This window comes from Anabrus simplex, chromosome 9, assembly GCF_040414725.1.
Source record: "Anabrus simplex isolate iqAnaSimp1 chromosome 9, ASM4041472v1, whole genome shotgun sequence".
Lineage (NCBI taxonomy): Eukaryota > Metazoa > Arthropoda > Insecta > Orthoptera > Tettigoniidae > Anabrus > Anabrus simplex.
In genome coordinates, this window is record NC_090273.1 from 1335480 (window position 1) to 1350802 (window position 15323).

At 40.6% G+C, this 15323-nt stretch overlaps 1 protein-coding gene across 2 annotated transcripts in view; it reads right to left on the minus strand.

Annotated features, from left to right (window-relative positions):
- Positions 1 to 15121, minus strand: part of numb (NUMB endocytic adaptor protein) — a 572878-nt gene extending 557757 nt beyond the window's left edge. The window contains exon 1 of one of the 2 annotated variants that reach the window (XM_068229273.1): positions 14866 to 15121. In XM_068229273.1, the coding sequence (XP_068085374.1) occupies positions 14866 to 14925 (60 nt within the window). In that variant the 5' untranslated portion in view covers positions 14926 to 15121. The remainder of the gene's footprint in view (positions 1 to 14865) is intronic. The other variant, XM_068229274.1, reaches the window with a different exon arrangement.
- Between the last annotated feature and the right edge of the window lie 202 nt (positions 15122 to 15323).

The window sequence follows — 15323 nt, forward strand, 5'->3', positions numbered from 1 at the left end:
AGAGAGCCTGACAATGAATAAACAGGGTGAGCTTCAAGATCTCGAAAAAAAGGAGAGGAGAATCTTAAGGAAAATTTTAGGACCACAGAAAAATGCTGATGGCGAGTGGAAGAATAGAAAAAATGATGACCTCTACAAATACACCGAAAAAATCACTGTCACCATGCGAAAGCGAAGGCTAAAATTCTATGGGCTTCTAGAAAGAATGGATGAGAAACGGCTAACTAAGAAAATATTCAAGTACATCACTGGACTGAAAGCTTCGACGAAGTGGGTGGAAGAGGTAAAATGAGATGCAATAGAAAGTGGACTCACAATGGATATGATTCACAACAGAAAATAATTTAGACGCCGAGTGGACAGCATCAAAACATTCCAGGAGAAACCACCAAAATGTAGACCCAAATTGGTCATATCTGAGAAAGAAGTGAAAGGATGAAGAGGTTCTGGGAGGAGAAGAAGAAGAGGAGAAAGCCTTAAGTTCAATGCGGTTCATAGGCGGCCAAATAATTCGGAAACAACAAGAAGAAATAAATTATTACTGGATTAAAGCCACTATGTTTATTTAATGAAGCCGAGCATTCAGCCAAATTGCATTGGCCTTCATCAGGGCAAGTTAAATTCTGCTTCCGGAAGCTTTAATCCAGTAATCATTTATTTATTTATTTACGTTACTTACTTCTTTTTCCATGGGGTCGCGAGTACATGAGGACCTGGCCCAGGTTTATGACAACATGCCCTTCCTGACGTCAACCCTATGTGAAGGGATGCATTCATTATTGCGGGTTTATGTGATGATTGTTAGAGTGTATTGGAGAAAACAGCATGTTCACTAGTCAAAACAATTAACCAAATGCGATTAAAATTTTCACCCTGGCCGGGAATCGAACCCAGACCCTTCTCGATGCTGACAAATGAATATTTGAGGTGCCTAGTATCAAACATAGACAAAAGCCATTTTGTTAATTTTTCAGTAGAGCCACACTTTTGTTTCTCTATGTTAAACCCCCGTTATATATGTGAAAATGTGTGTGTCATATTTTCAGCCCTATGAACAAGAAACTCATGGTCGACACTTAGGAATTTCAGTCTAAGTCAATGTAAAACACGTTCAAATATGACGATGTCCATTTCTGAAACCGAGATTGGCTTTTGTCCATTTTTTATACAAACATCCATGTAATTGTCCACTTTTGAAACGAACTATCCCAATATTTGGAAAAAAGTTACAGGATGACACGGAAGTACACTTCCAATTTAAAAGAAATATACTTAAAATATGAAAGAAATAAGGCTATTCTTATACTTTGTTAACATTTTTAACATTCATTTCAGTTCTTGCTTCACTGTATTTCTGGACAAATAACCTCTGGTTCATCACAAGGGTCTTCAAAACAATCACATTCATTAATAATCATTAACAGCTTGTTGATTTTCACTACAAATGTTCTTATTGATGACTTCGACATACCACTTAAGAGAGGGATTAATGTCCAATCTTTTCCGAAGTGCTTTCCTAGTAAATTTGTCAACATCTTTAAGTTTCTGTGGGTTTACTTTCATGCCAATATCAGAAGTAAAGGATTCATTAACATTAGACTTACCTGTCATGCTTTCGTGATCTTACGCTCAATACCTGTTTTGAAATAGAAGCCTACTTCACCTTACCTTTAACTACAACGTTGCCTCTTTTCGTGCTCCTGACTACAATTCTTTTACAGTGTGAAATCTTGAAATCTAGTTGACTAGCAGATTTCACATAAATCTGTGCTTGTTCTTTCCATTTCAGTAGTTCCAAGGTTTGTCCAATCACTTTCACTGTCCCGTACATTTTGAACACATCAAGATATTCATCAGGACTTACTATGGTCGCCATCTTCTTAAGGTCTTTCTCAATGAGTCCAAAAATCCTATCTTCAAGCAAATATGAGTGTCCAGTAACTTGAAATACCAATTTTAATTTGTCAACAGAGGATGGTGCATACGTTGTAAGCCACTTTGCACACATCGCCAACATATTACTGTTTTTATTTTGGCCGGCGCAGCCATCAGCAATCAACTTGACTGAAGTGACGCCTTGTAAATCATTAGATCGTAACTCATTGACAACCGCTGATGCTATCTCGTTTGATGATTTCTTTCCCTCATTCACCAGCCACGTGTCAACAGACACATTATCAGGGCGCAGTTTGCTTTGAGATGTGCCTATTAAAACAGACAGATTGTAACAGTAAAGTTGTCTGGAATAATAAGCCGACTGATCACTTAATTTTGGAAAAACGAGGTTCTTTTGGCAATCATAGGACATTAAAAAACAGTCCCCTTCTTTTTTCCTCAAGATGTCGATAAAAATTCTCTGGTCGCCATGACAGTTTGATGTAGCAATATGATTGGCTGAAACGTTCATGTCCGTTTTTGATACAAACTACGTTTGGAGGTGTCCCATTATGAAAGAAACTGCATATTTCTATGTTAAAAATTACGTACAAACATTCGTTTATGAAATATACGGACCACTAATTCAGAAAGAGCATTAAAAATGCTATAAGGATCAATCCTTAACTCAATTTTGATATAGGTGGCGCATGTCCATGTTTGATATTACTAGTGCTGCTCCGCAGGTCGTCTCCATACAATATTAACGATCTTGTCCGAGATAGTTGGCCGTGACTGCTTCGTGCGCTTTATTAGAAGGCTAGTCGAATTCTCGTCTGTACGTACGTAGATTATATTCACAATATTCGTCCATCATCAGAGGATGGCTTTACAGGTAGTAATCAAACATGGCTGCATGCAATCATATTACTAAAACAGAGTTTTTTCCCTATTTGCTTTACGTCGCACCGACACAGATAGGTGTTATGGCGACGATGGGATAGGAAAGGCTAGGAGTGAGAAGGAATCGGCTGTGGCCTTAATTAAAGTACAGCCTCAGCATTTGCCTGGTGTAAAAATAGGTAACCACGGAAAACCATTTTCAGGGCTGCCGACAGTGGGGTTCGAACCCACTCTCTCCCGCAAGCAACCTCACAGCTACGCACCCCTAAACATTTTGTATTATTGAGGATCATTTTATAATTTCTCTAATAATAAAACAGATTATCCTAATGAAGAACTGCATGTCATCTATTTTCGTATCCACAGTCTTTTATTATTTCTGGTTAATTCTCTCTTACTATATCTAATACTTCTGCGTACACGCACGCACGTTAATGGTGCCCCGACATAAACAATCAACACTGCCCCACTCCAGAACTGAAATGGGGAGAGAGTGAAGGGATAGTGTTGAAGGCCACTCCAGTACCGAAAAGGAGGCGAAGGGAGTGAACAGGTAGTGCCCGTGGGTAGTGCTGAATACACACCTTGTGTATTCTGGCCTACATTTCGTTATACCATGACGAATACAAGACCAAGTGTGAGGACTCAGCCATTATAGCACGGTAGTTTGCGGTCGCGCCACTGCAAGCACTGCAAGCGATTATATCCAACACGTGCTCCAGTAGTTCCGGTCAAGCCGGGTATAGAAAAGCGCGGGAGACGTTACTGTGCGAGATATTTCAGTAAGTAAGTTGAATTTGCTTTGCTTTCAGTTCCTAAACTCAGTTCACTGTGTGTTGTGTATCTTATGTGGCTTGATTAATTTAATAGTTCAGCATGCCGTACTGTTTTGTGCTACGCTGTAAGTCAGGCTATCGCACAGTAGTTGATGATATGCGATTTTTTCACCACCGAAGGATAGAAATAAATTTGATAGAAATCAATTTGAAAAACGGCCAGAGCTATTCCACGGAAGGATACTGAGTCAACGCGTGATGGCAGAATTTGTCTGATCATTTGATAGTAAAATCAGATAATTTTATAGCGAATGGTGAAAAAGTGGATATCTCTCTTGTGAGATGAAAATTACGTCCAGGAGCAGTGCCTCATATTTTCCCTAATTTACCAAAATACCTTTCAAGCGAGATGAAGTCTCGTGAAACTCCCAACAGGAAAAAGAACGTGGACACCATCGGGAAAAGAAGAAAGAAGATTGAAGACGGGAGTGCGGCAGCGAATGGGGAATTAGTCTTAAATAGTTCATGGATGTTTGTTTTAATAAGCTGGGAGTATATGTACACTCCAGTACATGTGAAGAAGGCCGTAGTTCTTGTTTTTATGTATGATCTTTTCCATTGTACTCTGCCGTGGTATTTTAACTGTAATCACTCATTGTTTTTTTTAAATACAGTGTATATACCTATCTGTTACGGAGTAATACGTTTCCTTTGGTATCATTCCTAAGACGAACTGATCGATACTGTGGAGCTTGTCCACTCTAGCGCTGCCTGGCGGGGCGCGTTTGAACTCGAGGAGTCCTCACACCTGTTCTTATATTCGTCATGGTTATACTGTAACATTGTAAGATTGCTCCTACCTTATCACAGGTGAATCGAGGCCGTATTATTGGCATGTGTGAGGCTCACATGGTCCCCAAGCAACAGCTCATGCAATACCATGCGGTCGTAAGACAGTTTGGAGATGGTGAAGAAGGATTGGTAGATCATAGGACACATAACAAGGCTCATAGAAGAACTACTCCGAAACAGGATGCTGATATCGTTCAAAGTATGGACAATTCTCCGTTTGCAACTATCGATAATGCGATTTGCCGCAATGGAATTGCCAGTAAGCCGGACTACCGTGAGTCGCCGACTCCACATGGCAGGTATTTACAATCGCCGAGCTGCGAAAAAGGGGCGACGTCTTCTTATCCACAGAGAACTTCGCGTAGGCTTTGCACTACAAGAAAGTGTTACTCCACGACAGGAATGGGAAATTACAATTTGGTTGGATGAAAAGGAATTTTGCTCCGAACCAGGTAAACAGCTGAAGTACTGGCGTCCAGTTGGAAGCCCTTTTTCCAGGTAGCTAATCAGTCGGGTTGCGTCACTGGTCCAGGAGAGTCCACATATGACTGCTTGTGAATATGTAGATATTTTAGAAGGTGCCGTTCTTCTTAGTGTTCGAGACAGAAGTTCCCGTTATCAGGTTGTGCAAGATAACTGCTCTGTTCACACTGGACATGTAACCGAAGCTTTCTTCAAACAGCATTCTGACGTTCACGTGCTTGACTGACTGGCCTCCCAAGTCGGCTGACTTAAATATAATAGAACATGTTTGGTCAGGAGAGGACAAGAGCGGCACTGCCATCGAGTTTGGGTGAATCTAAGGAATGAACCAGATTTTTTCCAACATATAATAGATTCCATTCCCAAGCGGCTAGAGCAAGTGATAAACATGGACTGATTATTGATTCTGGGAGGGAGGAGGAATCCGTCACTTACACTTGTTGATGATGGTGCTTATTGTATAAAGGGGCCTAACATCGAGGTCATCGGCCCCTAATGGTACGAAATGAAATAACAAAAAATTCAAATTCATCCACTGACCAAAATAAAATAAAAAATGTAATGAAGAATGAATGGATGGGCATGAACCATAAAAAAAAAAGCAGTGGATCAGACTCAACAAGAAGGTAGTTAATTAGAGTATTACTGACCAAGGGACCATTTACAAAGCACAATGATGCTTGATGTTTGAAGGGGTGCTAAATTCACGTCTAAGGCCCCACAGAATGGTACATGTCGCGAGTAAAGTAGAACCATGGTATTTGTCATTTTGGGGTACTGATCAAAAGTAGCGAAAACTCACGGTGATCCACACAAGATGGTACTACTCACAAGTATAGCAATTCGTATAGGGAACGCAGACCTATGGTGTTTCTCACGCAATGGCGCCACTCATAGCCAACGCAAACCAGTACGGTTCCTCACCTAGGTGTACTAGTCACGGGCGCCGGTATTCCCGTGGTGTTCCTCACATAGTGGGTACCAATCACAGGCAACGCTGACCCACGGTGCCGCTCATTTAGCGGTACAACTCACAGGCTACGTCCAGACCCGCGGTGTTGCCCACATGGGTACAATGCACGGGTACTGGAATCCACCAGGCCAGGCTTTTTACTGCAACTAATCACAAACCTATTTCGTACCAATTTAGTGATACTACTCGCAAGTACGTGCAACCCATGGTGTTCCCCGCATGATGGTACGAATCAAGAGTAGTTTCATGGTTCTAATTCAATCACCCCCCTTGGTCGCCCCTTTTAGTCGCCTCTTACGACAGGCAGGGGATACCGCGGATGTATTCTACATGTGCGTCCCCCACCCACAGGGGGTGTGTGTTTGGTCCGCGAGAGGTATTTTATTTCCCTCAAGTCCGCCGGCAAGTGGGTTATGACCCCCCTATCCGCCACCTGGGAGTATCACCTCTCCCCCTGCTACGCCTGCGTAGCAGGTTCGTGGTCTTACACTTGTTGTAAAATCAGTATTTGACACCACTCTTTAGTTATGAGTTAATTAACATTTTTCTTTTCTTTAAATTATGTATCTATAGACAGTGCATTATATTTATTCTTTTACCGTAAGTTTATTTTATTTATATATTTTCGAGGAAGATGCGATACATTCATATTTTTTATAAGATATTTCTGTAAAAATGTGTTCATTTTATAATAATTAATTATGTTGAGATGTTGCAATAATAGCATTTTTGTTGTAAAGACACGACTTTGTATTTTATGGAAGTTGAATTCGAATGATATTAAATTATTTTTAGATGTATTTTCTTATCGCTCAAGAAGTAAAATGAATCTTCAGTTATTTTTATAAAGAAATGCTTACACAGTTATACTTCAATATCTTATTTTAGCATATTCGTTTTCTGTTTATAGAATTTATCGTAATTCTATATCCGAGGTGGTAAATTATGATAATGTAACTTCAGTAAAATCCAGAACAAAGTTACGAACCAGTAAAAGGTATTTTCAAATTACGACCCGATATAACGCAGCTAAGAAATATTCCTATCTATTATAAAATACTTTTCGGTTAAAAACCTCGTTTACCTTTTGATACTGTAATTATCAGAGTAAATGCTGTACTTCAATACATCCGCCACTGTGCCCATTTGAATCACAACAGTCTTGTAGCGGGCTGTCTGCATGCAGCAATGCGTTAAGCAAGAAGGTGGTGGGTCATTGTGCCTTCGGGACTACCCCCTTCACTCCCTTCCCACTTGTTTTGCACTGGAGTGGCCTTCACTCTCTCCCCTCCTTTTCAGTACTAGAGTGGGGCAGTGTTGATCACCATTAATGTGCACGTCTATACAAGTTTACGGAACACAGGACAATACAGTATTGTGTCCCCATCTAAACTCTGCTTAAGCATAAAAATTACTACTGTCGCGCCAACCATGACTTTCATGGTGATATATTTTTGTGCATTTTACTTCTAGATAGTTGTTTCGGTGTCTGCAAGTTGTAATTTGAGCTGAAGAAGTGACCCGAGGATAACTGGATCTGCAATGAGTGATAAGTACATTAATGTTGAAGACGTAAACCACTCATTAATCTACGTATCACTCACTGCACATCCAATTAGAAAATGTTATTACGGTAAAAATCGCTTCAAATGGAGCACCCTGCCTCCTTGCAGCTCAGAAACTAGACAGCATAATATAAACAAGGTAAAGTTGGCTCAGCTCCGAGGGGAAGCAAAGATAGTTCAGTCTAATGAACTTGTAGATTTCTGGCAATTGCTTTTTGATGAGGACATGCTGAGTGTTATTGTCCCTCAGACAAATGCCAAAATAACAGAACAGTGCTCGAACTATGGTGATACAGCATACCGACCTTCTTTGTTGGGTTTGCTGTATCTGACTGGGATTTTTAAGTCGGGGCATGGAGATGGAAGCATAGGGACATATTTAGAGACCTTTTTTTTTTTTACAATTTGCTTGACGTCGCAACGACAAAGATAGGTCTTATGGCGATGATGGGACAGGAACGGGCTAGGACCGTGGCCTTAAGCGACTGCAGCTATCCAGCTCGGTAAGAAGTGTTGGCAACTTCACAGTAAAAACATCTGAAGGTATTTTCTCACCTATTTACTTCAAGAGAAAGTGGCCAGTCTTCCATAACATTAAATAAATATTAGGGCCCATATTCCAACAGTCGTAGAGTAATAATTCTGCAATGCTTCTGCTATTTGTTTTTCGGATTTACACAGTGAAATATTTCGGGTCATAGCAGACCCGACGATCAATGAAAGTGTTAGTTGGCTGCAATTATTCAAGTGATTATTTAATGTTATGATTACTCGAAGTTCACCGGCAGGAGAGAATAAAAGTGGTGGTGGTGGTGGTGATTATTGTTTTAAGAGGAAGTACAACTAGGCAACCATCCTCTATATAACACTAATCAGAGAGAAAAAATGGAAGGGGTCTGACACTTCGAAAAATGAAGATATCGGCCAAAGGTAGACAAGGGCCACGAAGGGCGTGAAAATGAAAGATTCCCTAGCCCTCGCAAACCTAATAGCGTCGGGGTCAGAAAAGAACAAGAGTTGACCAAGAGAGGTCGGATAGGATAGATGAAAGTGAGGAGCCTGGCACAAGTAAGTGGAAGCAATGCCAGGACTCAGCTGAGGGCCCCGTGGTCGCCAACCTACGCTCCAAAGTTCAGAGCCCCTGGGGCGGAGAGAATAAAACAAATGAAGCAAATGCTTTTAGTAAACTCTTTTAAGTGAGCTTGCATCCGGGAGATAGTAGGTTCGAATCCCACTATCGGCAGCCCTGAAGATGGTTTTCCGTGGTTTCCCATTTTCACACCAGGCAAATGCTGGGTCTGTACCTTAATTAAGGCCACGGCCGCTTCCTTCCAACTCCTAGGCCTTTCCTATCCCATCGTCGCCATAAGACCTATCTGTGTCGGTGCGACGTAAAGTCCCTAGCAAAAAAAAAAAAAAACTCTCTTAATATATCGATTTGTAAACTAAATATATATGTTTTGCTAAAACAGGCATGATTGCTTTCAAAACATCTAATGTAGATAATAAAAAATATTGAAAATATCTTCTCTCGTTTCGGACAGGAAGCCAAAGCAGAAGAGCGTTAAATTGGCCGGAAGCAATCGGTACCTAAACAAGGTGTTAGCAGTATCGAGACTCCTTTCGAAAGCTTCCTCTAATATTGCGTTACACTTCAACTCTGACTCAATTCCTGCATTCATTGGGAGATTGCAGAATTAGGGGTAGATTGTTAATTACAGGCAATAGGGGCATAGCAAGCATGAACTCCTACCTTTGTTTTTGATCATTTACTGAAACGTATACATTGGCAGGGAGTGCAAAACGTAGTAAGCAGTTTGGCCCTTGATGGCAGGCAGACTGCAGTCTAATATCTTGGAGCAAGTATGTTATAAAAATTAGCATTTCCCAGATCAAAGTGAAGTGAGTAGAAACACAAAACTGAAACAGGAATTAGGACGTGTGGTCTGAGCTCCGTGTGCAGTACAGCTAATGGAATAAGCTAAAAAACACGATGGTCTACCCCAAGTCAAAATTGCTTCACGTGTTCCTGCATTCCTTCTGAATCCAAACTTATCTTCTCCCAATTCACTTCCACTAGTATTTCCATTCTTTTGTAAATAATACGCGTTAAAATTCTGCGAGCGTGAGATACTAAACCAAGCGTATTTGTCAATACCTGCTGTCTTGGGATTAGGTATAACACTTCTCCTCCATGCCATGCTGATTTCTCTTACGGCAGTCAGTAACGTGTTGACGTCGTATAGGAGACCTGTGCGTCTGTGAGAATGAATTCTAATGATGAAGAGGCACATAAACACAGCCCCGGAGCCGTTGAAGGTGCGGGAATCGAACACCGGAACCCCTGGACCAAAGGCCGGACAGGCAGTCGGTGCCTTGTTCTACGTCTTCAAAGCCGAATTTAATCCTGACCTCAAAACTAGGCCTCCCATTTCATCAGCCTCTTTTTGTTTCAGAACATTATCATCTACTTTCCTTTGATACGGTACATTTGTTGACTACGTTCCTTTCTGCCTTTTCTTATTTCCCTGTTTACTCTGCTTGGAGTAAAACGGAACGTCGAAATAGACGATGGCATCAAATTAAAATGCTTGCACACCGTATTATTATTCGTATGGCTCTTAATATCTAGTTTTCCTTTCTCCGAAGGTTTCCTTGATTTTCTAATATGAGCAAACTACCTTGAACTTCAGCCATTCTCCATTCTTTAATCGCCTGTATTCTCTTCTGCCCTCAACATACTGTACTTTCACCGTTCGTTAGTCAGACTGAGCTGCCTCAGCTGATCTTTACTTTTTCCGAACATTTCTTCAGCAGCCGTACAGATCTCGTTCTTCATGACTCAACTCCTCATCCGTTATCTTTCCTTCAGCCTTTTTATTTGGTCCTTGTGCAACCATGTTCCTTGAAACTCTTTTTCTGCAACTTGTCTAGATCCCATCTCCTTGGATTCCTTACGTCAGTTTCTTCAACTCCAGACAGCATTTCATGACCACAGAGTTGTGGTCAGAATATATGTCTGCTCCTGGGAAGGTCTTACAATCCAACACCTGGTTTTTTGAATCTCTACCTAATCATAATGAAGTTCCAGTGTCTCCATGTCTTGTCCACATATACAGCATTAGCCAGGACAAAATTATGATCGGTGCAGAATTCCACCAGCCAACTTCCTCTTTCATTCCTTTGTCTCAATCCGAATTCTCCAACTACACTGCTTTCTCCTCCTTAGCGTACCACTGCATTCCAGTCTCTCATCACAATTAAAACTTCTATCCCTTCAAAATGCTTTCGGTTTCTTCATCATCGGCTGATCTAGTAGGCATATAGACCTAGATTAAGATGGGCAGTTGCTTGATGTCTATCTTGACAAGAATAATCCGTTCACTATGCTGGCCATAGTAGCTTACCTGCTATTCATGATTAAACCCCCTTATTTGATTCTGCGTTAATAATTCTGTAGACATCTGACCAAAAATCATTCTCTACCTGCCAAAGTACTTCATTTATACTAGTTACGTCTAACTTTAGTGTATTTGTTCCCATTTTCGGATTCTCTAGCCTATCACCACAAGACAAACTTCTAACATTCCACGCTCCGGCTCACAGAATCGAATGTCAATATTTATCTTCCTGATGATTGCCCCCTCTCATTATGTCCCAACCCTGAGATCCGAATGAGGGACTATTCTACCTCTGAAATATTTGACCTGAATCACTTAATGATCAATATGAATGGACCAAGCCTAGAGGTTTTTGAATCAATGACTGATATTTTCAAACAATGGAATATAGACTTATTAGAAGCTAATAAGAAGGAAGCAGTGGTGACGGCGAAGGTTGATAAGATCGAACTGGTTAACAGGGAACGAATATTTATTTAACTTATCATATTCCTTGTTTCTAAAACATGTTCATATATTTTATATTAAACTGTACCAGGAATACCAATTTTCGTTACCTGTCGCTCTGAACCCCTACTTCTTATCTTAGCAAGGAAAGAAAAGAACTTGGGAATGCCAGTTTTTATGTTCCTTGTCTCGTGGTTAAGTTGTTTTGTTGTGTACCGTGGTTATATTCTTGTCTTTTGGTGTTTCGTGATTTTTCAAGTTGGTGTAAATTCATTCATTCATTCATTCATTCATTCATTCATTCATTCATTGATATTCTGAAGGCAAGGCCTTGTCGCTGCAACCACATTTGACCTGAAACGCTCAGCTCAGCAGAGGGTGTAAATATGGAATAATATTTTATTTAAATGTTATTGGCTTTACGCCCCACTAACTACTTTTACGGTTTTCGGAGACGCCGAGGTCCCGCAGCAGTTCTCTTGCGTGCCAGTAAATCTGCATATACGAGGCTGACGTATCTGAGCACCGGACTGAGCCAGGACAAACCTGAGCCACTCAGCCCGGGTTGTGTAAAGAGCTTGCAACTTCAAGCAGCATTCGAGAAAAACACAAAAGGTCGAAACATATCATGAATCGGCTCAAGAAAAACTAAACAGTCAAGCGTCCAGCGGTGTTACCAGGCCCTCCAAACATTCCTTCCTCACTTCAATCCGGTGCACATCAGTGTAATATATAATATTGTTTAATTTTCCTTCAGCTGCTATCGGTCTGAACAAAGGAACTTTAACATGCCAGTGATAAGAGTCTCTTAAATGACAGCTGCCTACACTAAGATATCAATACAAGACCAGGCATTCATTCTTAAAAGGTTCTCGAAGATCTCTGTTTTCGAGTTTCTACGTCTGATGAAGAACGGCATCTATAAAGGTGTGGAAGCAGCTTACATTCAAGGTTAAGTTTTTCCTTCTGTCGAAAGCAAGTACAATAATGTACAAAACTCTAATATATACCTAGAACAAAAACAGTCCGGTATGTAACTTACCAGTGCTTTATAAATGTATATCTTGTGTTTCAGAGACTGAAAATAAGATTATTTTTACTATGTCAACACAGAAAAGTACCGGGCATTGCTTCCATCTTAATAAACAGCATGAATATTATGTTACACTTATAAACGTCTTCCGAATACTTGACCAAATTGTCCGAAATATTAGGTTTGGATCTGGAAACACTGCTTCAGGGGTACAGTATAAAACATTAATGTATTACAAATAGTGCTGTGTCATATGAATAATTTATTCTATTAAATTTTGTCCATTTTATGGGGGTCCGCTAAAACAAAACGACGAGATGACGGAACGGTGTCCCGCAGGAGTTCTTTTTACGTGCCAGGAAATATACCGATACGAGGCTGAGGTATTTGGGCCCCTTCAAATACCATCGGAACTGAACCAGGATCGAACCTGACAAGTTGAGGTCAGAAGGCCAGCACCTCTCAGCCTGGCGAAGTAAGTATTTCAAGAGGGTCAGGCCGGTCAGGGCACTTAAAAGCATGGGAGGTGGTGGTGAATACTGTTTCGAGAGGAAGTACAACCAGGCAACCATCCTCTATATAACACTAATCAGAGAGAGAAAATGGAAGGGATCCGACACTTCGAAAAACGAAGGTATCGCCAAAGAAAGACAAGGGCCATGAAGGGCGTGAAAATGAAAGGCTCCCTAGGTCTTGATTCCTGATACCGTCGGGGTCGGAAAAGAACAAGAGTTGACCAAGGGAGGTCGGATAGGACAGATGAATGTGAGGAGCCTGGCACAAGTGAAAGCAATGCCAGCATTCAGCTAAGGACCCCGTGGTCGCCAACCCAATCACCTCTTACGACAGGCAGGGGATAGTGCATGTTATTCTACCACAGGGCTATTAAAAGCTTGCGAACGGTTACTATCGAGATTCCTAGATTTCTGATGCTTCTTGTTTAAAGGGGCCTAACATCTAAGGTCATCGGCCCCACCTCGATTTCCTTCTGATGTACATCCCACATGCCCCTTCCAGTTTAGAGAAATTGCCTTAAAGGTACATGAACGTGAAACCTGCATATTTTAAGGCCCAATTTTAAATATCAATTCCAAGAAACGATTTGTTCTAAGACTACCAAGCCGTGCTCAACTTTTAACATCAACTAGGGCAAAATACATGCATAATATCAACTATCCATCAGCCTTAGATCATCAGCATGGAAGTAAAAAGAAACAAACCACATTTTAAAATTAAAATATTTACCACAACTTTTGGTGCAATTTTTTACGGAAGATACTATTTTATGAATCACAATTCTTTTTGTGTATGATAATAACACTAGTAATTACCAATGTATTCGAGAAGTATTTTACCATGTTACAATCGGCTCTCAAAAAAGAAAATATTTTCCCTCACAAATTTGAAGGCGGTTGGTGCCATTCCTTGCAAGTTTTCCTTTTAGGTTTTAGACTATTGCAGATGTGTACCGAGTTCGATTGCTTTAGTTCTTATAATTACCGGGAAAAGTCGCTTTCGGAAAAGTAATGTTAGGTGACAGCTGAAGGGGAGTAATAGCGGTAAAAATGGGTGTTACATGTCAACACAAGTTACTTTTTTCTCATGAACAAATTCCTAACAAATAACAAAATATCACACCGGTGTTCACAGGGGTTTAAAAATAGAAAGAATGAATTAAAATCCCCTGCTTTATCTTTTTTTTTTCTATTTGGTTTACGTCGCACCGACACAGATAGGTCTTATTGCGACGATGGGATAGGAAAGGCCTAGGAAGAGGAAGGAAGCGGCCGTGGCCTTAATTAAGGTACAGCCCCGGCATTTGCCTGGTGTGAAAATGGGAAACACCCCCCCCCCCCCTGCTTTATCAAGGTACCCCATTTACAAACTTATTTTCTTTTCTTAGGGGCTGAATGTCTAGTCGAAAACCGCAAGAAGTAAAATAATACCGTAAACAGAATAGGCCTATAGTACTAATGTGCCCAAGAAATTTGTGTTAAATAGCTTCTACTTAAGACCAAATGTACTAATACTACACCACTACATCCAAATAAGACTTTTTTCTTTCTTTTCATGCAATGTATCAGTTACGAGAACGGTATGTCCACCAAACTAGTCTGTGACAGAATTTTCCGGCTTGCCAATCGAGAGGTGTGATTATTGTTACAACTTCAATTTCGATTCATTTATAACCTCAAATTTAAAGAGTAAAATGTCATAAACTGGTATATTAAAACGAGTCCCTGGCGTGAATAGAAATAAACCCACATAAAAGATTACAAAAATATTCCAGCTGTCACTAAATATTAAACACTAGCACAGCAAGCAGGTACCTCAGCTTGATGTATTTCTATGTTACCAAGTTCTAATAAGCTGTCAGTAAAACATAATGCGTTTATGAAGACAGATGTCCTTCTTCTGGAGCTGCTCAGTAGCCTATATTAATGCAGTGTCCTATTTTTCCTTTACCTAGAATAGGGGAGATACAGAAAGACTGCAATAAGGGGAAAAGGAAGAGAGGGTGCAAGATCTACACGCACCTGTTCACTTTTCATCTTACCTTGGTGAAGACTGGCAATATATCCGACGGGAACAACACGTCACTTTTCGGCGTTTTCATAAAGTATCCTTTGCACTCAGTTCCACCACTAAACAAATTGAGGTTTATTCAACATCTGTAAGAATTTTGCTTCCTCACACCACAACAAAATGTGTTTTCACGCAAGAAACGAGCAATGCCTCCCACGCATGCGCATCATTAATAATCCACTCAAGATGTCTGTGACATCTAGCGGCGAAATATCAAACACGTGTCTCTGTAGTCTTCGGTGGCCAGGAAAACTGGATTCTTTCCCTTATCCCCTTGCAATTCTCGCTTCAATGTAGCCGTAACAAGAGGCGAAGAGTTATATTCCCATTACAAACAAATACTACTTACTTTATAGCACGAAGCTGATATGGTTACTAGGGTTCTGCAAATCCGATACAATGAGGAAGTGTTCTTTGATATTTTCGTGC